This window comes from Parathielavia appendiculata (assembly GCF_033297405.1).
Source record: "Parathielavia appendiculata strain CBS 731.68 unplaced genomic scaffold N657scaffold_23, whole genome shotgun sequence".
Classification (NCBI taxonomy): domain Eukaryota; kingdom Fungi; phylum Ascomycota; class Sordariomycetes; order Sordariales; family Chaetomiaceae; genus Parathielavia; species Parathielavia appendiculata.
In genome coordinates, this window is record NW_026944242.1 from 227,020 (window position 1) to 238,191 (window position 11,172).

The following is an 11,172-nucleotide window of genomic DNA, read 5'->3' on the forward strand; positions in this document are numbered from 1 at the left end:
ACGCATAGGCCTCTGCTCCAGTACTTAAGGTCTGGTTGCACGCCCATTCCTGTCATTTAGCTCTTGCTCTCGTTGTAGCAATATCGATCTTGTATGTGCGAGCTGACCAGACCTTGGGTGGTGCCCGTCACACTTGGATAGAGTAGAAAATGTTTATCTTCAATATTTAGGAGCTAGATAAGCTAATTGCAGAGTTACAGATAATTTAATCAAAGTCTGATGGTTCGAACGAGCTTGTGTTTTCAGGGTTATGTGTGGATCTTGAAGTTGTTCACTCGCTTATCCTGTTCACTCGTGTGACGAATCTCGAAACCCCAACTTCTGAAAGGGACTCCTGAATGTTTAATTTGACAACGGGGTGAGGTTCGGTGAAGCCAAAGGGTTCACAACAAGCAATGTCCAAAGGTACCGACAATCTTGCGCTTGAGTTGCTTACTAGAGAACTCCCAGAGTCCTCCAGTAACGAGCGACTATATACTTAGTAGAGCGTTCATGATCGTCCATGATCGCAGTCTACCAAGAGCTATCCTTGATCACCTTGGGTAGCCAGCTACCCAGGTCTATACCCCTTGATCGTCCGGCCCCCACGGCTACCGTGTGGGCCTCGTGCGGTTCCTGCACTTCCTTAGGGGAACGATTGGCTCTGGGGCTCTGTCTTGTGCCCCACTGGGCCTGTACATATGGTTGGTTCATGACAACTCGCTTATCATATATGTTATATGTTTCTAGGCCAGTCATAGCTGGTTTAGTTTGTATTTTGTCTCACTTATTATTTAAGTCTAATCCCAACGTAACCAGTATCGTCCATGAAGCGGCAGTGTTGCAGCTTGTGAACTCTAGGTCTCCGTCTTAAGTCCTGTAGGTTGCAAGGCTGCTAAGTTAGGCTCAAGTGCTACTTTGACAGTACGCTTGCCTGCGTAAGAAGAGGTACGTGTGACGAATCTCAAGCCCCGACTTCTGAAAGGGACTCCTGAAGGTTATAGCTCTGACAACGGGTGAGGTTCGGTGAAGCCAGAGGGTTCACAACAAGCAATGTCCAAAGGTACTGACCATCTTGCACTTGAGTTGCTTACTGAGGAAGCTACAGTGATGCCCGTAGGGCTAAAGATCGTAGACTATATACAGCTTCCTCCCCCAGGTACCTCCGTACCTGCGATCACTGCGATCACCTTCTTGGCGGTGATCCTGGTGAGCCGCTCACCGCGCTCACTTCCTTGGCGGTGATCCCTCTTGCAGGCCCCACCTCAGCTTTCCCCTGGTGTTACGCCTCTTCATTGGCTTCTGTCGCCCCACCAGGCCTCGACATATGGTTGGTTCGTGACAGTACGGGTTCGAGGATCTCAACAATAAAACCTTATCATTCCAAGCCACTTAGACCATTGGATAGCTAATGCACTACTTAAGAGGGACTGAGCAGAACTTCGATAGTGCCTTAACCACTCAATGTCTTAGCAGCTCAGTCCGGGAGGCGCTCCTTCCATTTGCGTAGCCATGTACGACTCTTGACTACGTTAGAGGAAGGAACAGCTTCCTAAAATAAGTTGTAGGTCAATGGAGCATTCATTTGAGTTTGGCTCATAGACCGCTCATTTAGGGGAGGTCAACAATAACAGCTGTTTTTTGGTGAGGCGTTGATGCGCTGTCAATTGACAGGGTCACAACAGCTCCTCGACCCCCATACCGGGTAAATGTTTCAACCGCCGTGTGTATATCAAACCAGAGCTTGTGGTCGTGACAAATTGTGATGGCCATAGGGAGTTTCATCGCTTCCGGGACATAGATTCTCCAGAGGTGATTGATTAGCTCACCGCAAGGAGCTTTTTTTCCTGTGGAGATCATTTGATTGTTTTGGTGATTAGTAACAACCGGGACTGTGGAGTAGGAAAAGTCGATTTAAGTCGATTTATGGCTAGCATGGTAGGAAAGGTGGAAACTTGGGGTTTATCCCGGACTTTCTTTTCGGGCCTCTCGACTTGCAACTCGTGTATCGAAGGAGTATTCACGAAGCTGAGTAATTCCTCAAATGGAGTCCTGACCAGACCCACATGGGCCGAGTTCAAGATAATGAATCATGACGTCTGCGTAGTTCGGGAACCTTCCTAGTCGCTATAGCCGCAGTTGTTGTGGTATCAGGTTTTCTCGGGCATCTCTTATATAAGATGTCCGATGAGCTACCTCTCGGAAGCCCAGGACTTATTTACAGAACGCCGTCATATCTTACTATTCTTCATCTCTCTGGCCTCACTCTGAGACTCAGCTCGCCTCACCGTCATCACAATGTCTCTGCCCACCAAGCAAAAGCAGTGGCTCGTCGCCGGGACCGATAAGGGCTTCAACGGCCTGTTCTTCCAGGATGCCGCCGTCCCGAAGCCCGGAGACAATGAGGTGTTGGTCCGGCTGCACGGCGCCTCCCTCAACTACCGTGACCTGTTGATCCCCCGGGTACACCCCCAGCCCTTCTCCTTTTACACCCTTTCTTTCTCTTCCTTTTTTATACCCTATTCTCACTAACACAACTCTACCTATGCAGGGGGAATACATCTTTCCCCTCGATCTTCCCGTTGTGGGGGGCTCCGACGGCGCAGGCGAGATCGTGGCCGTCGGGCCCAAAGTCACCAAGTGGCGGCCCGGCGACCGCGTCGTGACGCTTTTCAACCAGGGTCACCAGTCGGGCCCCGTCGATGTCAAGGCTAGCAGGACCGGACTGGGCGGCATGCTAGACGGCACGCTGCGGCAGTATGGCGTGTTCAGCCAGGACGGCGTGGTGCACATGCCGAAGAACCTGGACTATGTCGAGGCGGCCACGCTGACCTGCGCCGCGCTGACGAGCTGGAATGCGCTGTACGGCTTGAAGCCGCTGAAGAAGGGGGAGACAGTGCTGGTGCAGGGGACTGGGGGGGTTAGTTTGTTCGCGTTGCAGGTATGCACATGTCCCCGTCCGATCTTGAATAGGGGTTGTGGTGAGCTAATGAAAGGGTGGTAGTTTGCCAAAGCCGCCGGCGCCACCGTCATCGCGACGACTTCGTCGGCCAAAAAGGCCGAGACGCTAAAGAAGCTCGGCGCCGACCACGTCATCAACTACCGCGAGAATCCCAACTGGGGCGAGGCGGCGCGCAAATTGACGCCCAACGGCGAGGGCGTCGAGCACGTCATCGAGGTCGGCGGCGAGGGCACCATGACCCAGAGCCTGCACGCCATCAAGATGGAGGGCGTCATCTCCGTCATTGGCCTGCTGACGGGCGCCAAGCCCAAGGACAACATCATGGACACGCTCGCGAGGGTGTGCACGGTCCGTGGGGTGTATGTTGGGTCCCGGGAGCAGCTGGAGGAGATGGTGCGGGCGATTGAGCAGCATGATATCCACCCGGTCGTGGACGAGACTGTCTTTACGCTCGAGAAAGTGAGGGAGGCGTACGAGTACATGGTAATTTCATCCGCCGTATGTGCCGTGGACCGAGCTGACAAACGGGACAGTGGGCTCAGAAGCACTTCGGCAAGATAGGCATCAAGATTGAGTAAGAGCCTAAGGGGCAGAGTGGAAAGGGGCAGACTTTAGCAACTATCGTTCTGGATGGCGCGGTAGCGGATGAACACTGTAACTCACTGTAGATACTTGGAATGATCTGGACAGGTCATTTGAATTCACGGTGTTATGAAACGTGCGGCCAAAACGAAGTCCAGTCGACGTCAAAATACACGTCTTCCGGCATAGCTCGGAAAGCAGCAAATATCTAAACCTGAACCACAACACGAGCCGCGATGTACAACACGTAAGCTGAGTCGACCATCAAGCTAAACAACTGCCGCCTCACAAACGTCTGCTTCCGAGCTTCACGCACCCAGATCCACAGCATGCTGAACGAGAAGTCAAACCACGGACGCGTCGACAGCACAGGCACCAGCCCGCCCACACTCATCACCCCCAAGAGAGTCAAACTGCTTGCCCGCCACAGCAGCCCCTCAAGCTTTGTCGGGAACGGAAAGGACCAGCACAAGACGTGCAACGCGGCGTGCACCACCGAGACAACTCACACAATAGTCGCCTCGGTACCCGTCGGCGGCGGCGGCGAGTAGTCGTTTGGCATCCGCGTCAGGGGACGTTTGTTCAAAACCCCGTAATGCAGCAGCGACGGCCTGCAACGTCAGCCATCCCAGACCGGCTTTTCCACGAAGTCGAGCGGCGTGTCGACGTAGAGATCCCGCGCGGCGTCGCCGGCAGCGAGGAGCAGGTCCGCCACCGTCCAATCGACGGTATTAACGGTGGGCTCGGCCACGTTCTGCGGCTTGCTCGCCCAGAAGAACGCCGTCGCGAGGTATAGGACGATGAAGGCGGCCGTGAAGACCTCCAGGGGCGTGATGATCAACTGCTGGCTGCGGCGGGCGACAATCTGCAGCAGGGTCCAGCTTGCCTGGAGAAAGGCGAGACGTTTGGCGAAGTGGTCGGCTTTGCTGCGGTCCCATATGTTGTCCCTGGTGATGTTTGGGACCTCGATCCGTTTATGGGAGCAGAGGTAGTGGATCGAGGTGGCGTTGATGGGAAATGAAGGGGAGTCGGGCGTCTGGAGGGCGAAGCCGCCGGCGTTGGCGTAGAAGGCGTGTACCCGGGTCCATTCCCGCTTCGTCCCCAACGCCCGCATCTCCTTCACCGAGATGTTGGCTGCGTTCCACTTCATGACGGCAAACAGGGTGAGCATCTCGGGTGCTGTGGCGGCGAGCCCGGCTCAGCGGCATTTTCGCAAGAAGACAGTCCAGTAGCTGTCGTCACGAGCTTGTAGGTTGTGGTGCAGGACAGTCCATACACAGACAAAGAGGCGGAGAAGGTTGGTAAAGAAGATATCGAGCGTGCCTTTGCCGTTCGGGGATGGCGTCCAGCCAACGGTGTTGAGGGAAGTCATGGTTGGGGCATCCTGTCCGGTGCTGTCGATAGACGTTGAATGTGAGATGCTGAACCTTCCTACCCGCCAACTCTCCAGTTTTTGTACGCAGTGGGTTGAATTGCGTGCTCGAGGTGTCCTGCTTCAACAGGTCGTATCCTGATTCGGCAACATGTAGCGCCGTGTTTTTTGTAGCCGCCCGCGCCGCAGGCTTGCGCCCAATCCAACATGAAACACAGGATTGGCGGGTGCCGCGGCGGTCGGCGCGCTACGGCTGCAGCTCGTCGATGATGGGCTGCCAGATGATAGCGACTGCGGAGGCGAACAGCAGCGCAGACTGAAACAGTGCTGCAGGTAGTCCTAGCAAGCCAGCCTGGTGCAGATGCAGGCGGATGCTGTAGATAGCAATCTTAAAGAAGTAGTAGAACAGACGGAACGGATCGTCAACAAGACCGCCCATGATCCAGGCTGGCTCGGCAAAGTTCCGCTCGCCTTCCTGGACGTAGCGGATGAAGCCTCGTTGTATAATTCCTAGCGTTGGGTCTGTAGTTGGGGTGAGCAAACCGGACGACACGCCCGAGCAGGGAGGGAGCCGCGGGACGAACGTTCTGATACGAAAAGAAGGTAGAGAGCCTGTGCGAGAATGTTGAGACATGCGCTATAAGCTTTCCTTCGCCAATGAAACCGACACATTTCCTTCAAGGCGGCTTGAGTGTCTGTCAGCGACGAGATCCGCGCAGGGCTGAGCAGTCGGCCAGGAGAACCGCATCCTTGAGAGCAACAGTCATGCCAGCCCCGGTGACGGGATGGCGCATATTCAACGCATCTCCCAGCATGATCAAACCTGGCGTTGTGTCGCGTTAGATGGCAGCCACGCATTGGGCATGCTGCGAATGCGGCCGCTTTGAATGGCTTTGCCGAGGCTCGGTTGTACGGACGGCGGCACTGTTGGGACGACGCGTTGGCGGATGTAGTCCCTGACCGATCCGCTTGTTCCCGAGCCGGCGATGGATCTCGTCCAGAATGTCGATGAGGATCCGGGTTTCGCAGGCACTGATCTGGTACATCAAATGACGGACAAACCCCAAGAACGCCGAATGCATACTACGGACGGGGAAGGTCGGCATCAATCAGTTCGAGCCCCCAGAACCGGGATTGCGCCTTTGGTCGGTTCCGGGTGAACTGCGACCTAAACTTGGAAGACAACCCGTCCGCCAGGACGGTGAGAGACGCGTAGTACTGCATAGCATGTCAGCTACTTGTAGAAGGCAACAAAGTCCAGCCCAAAGCCACCGACTTTTTCCGGAGCGCCTCCGCTTTGTGCACAAACTGCTCCCACAACAGCACCTGACGTCTCCTCTCATAGCAATTCCGAGGCCGTTGCTTCCAGCGAGGTAACATGAGGCAGGCCGGACACGGCATCACGCAGAGTTGCAACTAATCTGCCATGGTGAAAGCTGCGCCCGACAGGCCCGCCGGCTTTGCTGCTGCCGGGGAGAGGGCAGAGCCAGAAGGTCGCCTGCTGATCTTTCCAGTAAAGATGATATCCCTCGACAGGCGTTGCTTCGATGCCACTCAAGCAGTGCGCCAGGCCGAGTTGGGACAGCGCCGCGACGCCTCCTGGCTGGAGAAGCTCCCCGACAATCCTGTCTGGTTCGCGCAGGCTCCGCTCAACCACAAGAACGCGTCGCCATTGCCGGGCAAAGGCCGATGCGATGGTGCAGCCGGCAATCCCAGCACCAACAACGAGTACATCGTATTCGGCTGTCATTCAAGGATATCGGGGGAGGGGATCTCGGTCTCAACTTGGACGTTCTTCGGAAACAATCGCGCCGCGTTGATTTGCGGCTGCAGTCACGCAGCGGTCTTGTAGAAGACACATGAATTAGCGGATCGAAATGGTGAATTCACGATACTTCGATATCCGATTTGAGATGGCATGTAAGATCAGTGTAAGGAAATCAAGGCGGTGTTGCACCAGATGACGAGCATACTTTACCGATGCGGTCTTGGGGTGATGTTTGGTAAATAACGTTATTGTGACAGATGGTGAGGTTGGCCTGTAATTCAATCCATGTCACTTCAACTTTTAGCGCCACCCCGCCCGGCTCCTCAGCTTTCGGGGTCCCCGCCATCACCCATCATTCACCCAGCTTGAGCTAGCAAACAGGTGCCCTGGCTTTCCTTTAGCATCAAAATGGCTGCGTGGCGAAGGATACCCGCATTTTGCTCGATCGACGCGGCAGAAAGTTGCAACCCAGCAAGATTAACAAGACGAAGCTGCGCACCAACGATTTTGACAATCTGACGCCCACCCCTCCAAGTCATATTGTCACGACTTGCCGTTCTCAACCGGAGCCTAACATCAGAGCATTACCTCCCTCCCAACCAGTCCCGGTTGGCTTCAACGAGACGTCATGTCTTCATCACCATCGCCTCCTCTTCCCTTCCCTCCTCATCTAGTAATCCCCCTGGTCCGCAGCACCCTCCATGACCGCGTCGCAGGCGTCCTCGTCGGCTCAGCCCTCGGCGATGCAATCGGCCTTTACACGGAGTTCCTCTCCGCCCCTCACGCCGCAGCCGCCTACCCCACCCGCAAATTCACCCTCACCGGCCCGCCGCACGCAACACCCTTCAAACTCGACGCGCACCGCGCACCAAAGGAGGCAGGACACTGGACCGACGACACGGACCACGCCCTTTTACTCCTCCTCTCCTTCCTGCACACCGCCAGGACCGAGACTGTAGGCCATGATGCGCCGCCGCCGCTGCCGACGCAAACCGACCTCGCCGCACGCTTGCGCGTGTGGGTTACCCAGGGCTTGAGAGTGTTGGATACCATGCCGCTGGGTCTGGGGAGGCTCGTCGGGACGGTGGTGGCGAGTGCAGGGTTTGACACCGAGCCCGAACGGGTGGCGAGGGAGTACTGGGAGCGGACTGGCAAGCGGGTCGCGCCGAACGGGAGTCTGATGCGCACGCATCCGTTGGGGGTGATGTGTCTGTTTCGCGGGGAGGAGGAGGCGTTTGAGGTCGCGGCGAGCATTTCGAGAGTCACGCATGTCGATCCGAGGTGTGTGGTTGCTTGTGTTATTGGCACGGGGTTGTTGCGGGCGTTGGTCCGGGGGGAGGTTCAAGGGGAAGGGGATATGGATGCGTTGGTTGAGCGGGCGGTGGAGTGGCATCGTAGAGAGGGAAAGGGGGAGGGGCAGGAGTTGGAAGTGGAGGAGCTGTGGAGGCATGTCAGGTCTAGCGGAGGGCTTGAGGATCTGAAGCTTGATGATCAGGCTGCAATGGGGTATGTGTACAAGACGCTCGGGTCGGGGGTGGTGCTGTTGCGCATGGCTATGAAAAGGATAGCCGCAAGCCGCGGGGGATTGCTTGATCGGACTCGCCTTTTCGAGATACTCATTACGGACCTCATTATGCGAGGTGGCGATGCCGACACCAATGCATGTTTCGCTGGCGCACTCCTTGGGGGGTATCTCGGGTACTCATTCCTACCGGACCACTGGAAGCATGGACTGAAACATGGGGAATGGCTGCTCAGCAAGACGGACGCTCTCTGTCAGGTTCTGCGCTTGAAGGACGGAGAATACAGCGGCAAAGAGGACAAGGATACTGAGATTCACGGCGGGCGGCCGGAACTCCGCCAGGACGAGATGGAGGGGCGTTGGATGTTGCTGCAGCAGGCCACAGTCAGGAAGATGGAGGAGACAGCAAAGGCGACGTCTTCGAAAGTCACTGGGTTGGGCTGGTCGCTTCCATGGCAGTCGAAGGAGAAGAAGAAAAGATAGAAGCCTGGGCTGGACGATGTGCTGGGTGAGGGGTGTAAAGCGATACAAGTCGTTCCACCACGACGTTTCCCAAACTTTGCAGCAACGTCATAAATCAATTAGTTGGTTATCTGTAATAACTCAGTACAAAGGTCCGCTGGCTCAATGGCAGAGCGTCTGACTACGACTCGGTAATCAGGAGGTTCCAGGTTCGACCCCTGGGTGGATCGAAGCGTACAACACTTTACTTTTGCGTCGCATTGTTACTCCTCTTTTCTACTGCTTCGCCACTACATCTTTTCATTTTCCGGCTCCTGGGTTCTGCAACCCATGACTTCGTTTCGAGGCCCGAAACCTCTCACACAGTAGGCTGAACGCTGGCATCCAAACAACGCCTTACCCCTTGTCCAAACCCTTTTACCATTTCAGTCTTTCGAAAAGTTACTCACATCAGCACTACGCATTCCCCCCTTTACCCCTATCCCCAACATCCAACCTCTTCACAACCCTCGCCGGATTTCCCGCAACAACCACAAAATCCTCCACATTCCTCGTCACAACACTCCCCGCACCAACCGTCACGCCCCGCCCGATGGTCACTCCGGGACAAACGACCACGTTGCCGCCGAACCAGCAGTCCTCGCCGACGGTGATGGTCTTGCCGAGCTCCGGCCCGCTGATTCCATGCCGCACGAAGGGGTCGGTCGGGTGGGTGGCGGCAAAGAAGGAGCAGTTCGGCCCGATGAGGGTGCGCGCGCCGATGGTAATGGTGCACGTGTCGAGGAAGGTCGCGTTAGAGTTTATGTAGACTTGCGGGCCGAATCTGTGGCACGTCGTAAGGGCATGTGGGGGTGGGTTAGGGGCATGAGAGGGGAGGAGGAGCGGGAGACGGACTTGCAGTAGATGCCATAGTCCATTTTGATGGGGCCGTCTACGTAGGGGTAGTTTGCCAGGACGGCTTCTTCTTCGGGGGTGCCTGGTGGTGGGAGAGGTGTTTCGTCACGGATGATGCTGGAGCAAGTGAGTGAGTGGGCTCATCAGTGGGTGGGTCGACGCCAAGGGATGAATGACGCACTCTTTCCAGAGTTCGACGAGTCGTCGTCGTGAAGCGCCGTTAGCACTCTCCGTGTTATAGGCATTGCAGGCCACCTTGGCGCGGGTGCGGTCTTGTGTGAGGTCAGGGGTAAAAGCGTAGTACAGTTCGCCGGCGAGCATGCAGCGCCGGTTTTCGGCCAGGTCGAGGGTCTTGGGGTCCATGGCGGATGTGTACCTAATGTCTAGAGAGAATAATTGTTGACAGTGAAGGGAATATACTCAAAATTTGTACAATCGTTGCCAGGACCCTCAATTTTTGAGACCCCGGATGCTGAGCCGATGAGCCAACTCGCTGTTTTATGGCCGAGGTGCTGGTCTGAGAAAGGTGTGCAAGCGGGGTCAGAGGCGCAGCTTGCCTGAACAGCGGGTCCAAGGTTCCTCGGTCCGGGTTGGTAGCGGAGTTTCCAGGTTTGGCATCGTTCAATACAGCGGACCAAGTCGCCAAGATGATCCACACTTCCGCCCTTACAAAATATCATCCGGGAAGTACGAAAGTCATGGTGCTCCATCCATACGTACAAGGTAGCTCAAAGACACGCCATGTCTCCCCGGACTGTGAGAACAGCCCAGATGTAACAAGCTTGTTATCTAACACACAATGTTCGCAGTAGATGAGGTACTGTTGCCGCTGAGAGGCCGCAGGTGCCGGTCCCTGAGTTCAGGGGTCCAGATGAGAACTTGAATTACACCCGACTTGCTCCTTTGCCACCTGAACCCATGATGTGCGCTTGATATCAGCTACCTAGAAAAACTCACGGTCTCCTTGTCATATTGCCTCTAACTATTCGGAAACCTCTCCATGTCCCTTCTGCGCCTTCCGTCAGATCATGCCCATCCTAGTTGTCCGAGGGGGACTGTGCCGATCCGAGAATAGCAATCCTCAGTGACGGTCCTAAGTCTTTTCAAGTCATCCCAACAGGTAGCTTCAGTCCTCTCTTGTGTACCAGTGTAGACATACCACAGGAAATAGTCGTAATCTTTTGTCTTCCCATTCGCGAGCAGTAAGAGCACCGTCTATCTAAGTCCTGTTGAAGCCACCCACATCCTCTCAATCCATCAACACCACGACGAGCTCGTTCAACAACTTTTATTCTGCCTCCCGCTGCTGTGCTACATGTTTGAGTATCTTCTTTATACAGATTAAGATGAGTAACCCCACGACGTCAATAAAGCCGACCGAGACGGGTCTGTATGGATTCCACGTTTTGGGGACATTGAGCGTCGATGAGGCGCCCGTGCGGGACAAATGTTGGGCCTGTCTAGCAGAGCAGTGGGAATGTCTCGACGGGCGTCCAGGCCCACGTCGGAACTTAATGTTAGGGGATCACAAAAGGCACACAGCCAAATTGCACGTTATCTTATCGGGTCATCTCGACTTCCCCAGCACCTGAACCACAGGCTGTGCCTGGAACACCATGATCCATCAACCA

General features: G+C 55.5%; 5 protein-coding genes and 1 non-coding gene across 6 annotated transcripts; 3 read left to right on the forward strand and 3 right to left on the reverse strand.

Annotated features, from left to right (window-relative positions):
- Positions 1–2,277: 2,277 nt before the first annotated feature.
- N657DRAFT_581135 (alcohol dehydrogenase-like protein) lies at positions 2,278–3,519 on the forward strand (the record flags this gene model as incomplete). The annotated part of the gene is made up of 4 exons (XM_062789502.1): positions 2,278–2,442; positions 2,531–2,920; positions 2,984–3,424; positions 3,475–3,519. 4 exons carry the CDS (start codon positions 2,278–2,280, stop codon positions 3,517–3,519), a joined length of 1,041 nt encoding a protein of 346 aa, XP_062643541.1.
- A 623-nt stretch (positions 3,520–4,142) lies between these two features.
- Positions 4,143–4,895, reverse strand: N657DRAFT_684232 (uncharacterized protein; the record flags this gene model as incomplete). Its single annotated transcript, XM_062796653.1, has 2 exons — positions 4,143–4,702; positions 4,766–4,895. 2 exons carry the CDS (start codon positions 4,893–4,895, stop codon positions 4,143–4,145), a joined length of 690 nt encoding a protein of 229 aa, XP_062643542.1.
- Positions 4,896–5,142: 247 nt separating this feature from the next.
- N657DRAFT_658862 (FAD/NAD(P)-binding domain-containing protein) lies at positions 5,143–6,645 on the reverse strand (the record flags this gene model as incomplete). The annotated part of the gene is made up of 7 exons (XM_062794933.1): positions 5,143–5,417; positions 5,480–5,644; positions 5,697–5,700; positions 5,750–5,927; positions 5,980–6,113; positions 6,172–6,231; positions 6,274–6,645. The coding sequence occupies 7 exons, from the start codon at positions 6,643–6,645 to the stop codon at positions 5,143–5,145; spliced, it is 1,188 nt and encodes a 395-aa protein (XP_062643543.1).
- Positions 6,646–6,999: 354 nt separating this feature from the next.
- Positions 7,000–8,819, forward strand: N657DRAFT_693536 (ADP-ribosylglycohydrolase). Its single transcript, XM_062797227.1, has one exon. It carries the CDS (start codon positions 7,292–7,294, stop codon positions 8,666–8,668), a length of 1,377 nt encoding a protein of 458 aa, XP_062643544.1. The 5' UTR covers positions 7,000–7,291; the 3' UTR covers positions 8,669–8,819.
- N657DRAFT_t147 lies at positions 8,799–8,877 on the forward strand. The gene has a single exon. It is a non-coding gene; the product is annotated as a tRNA-Arg (tRNA).
- Positions 8,878–9,598: 721 nt separating this feature from the next.
- On the reverse strand, positions 9,599–10,081 carry N657DRAFT_249471 (uncharacterized protein). Its single transcript, XM_062786430.1, has one exon. It carries the CDS (start codon positions 9,902–9,904, stop codon positions 9,647–9,649), a length of 258 nt encoding a protein of 85 aa, XP_062643545.1. The 5' UTR covers positions 9,905–10,081; the 3' UTR covers positions 9,599–9,646.
- Positions 10,082–11,172: the final 1,091 nt, after the last annotated feature.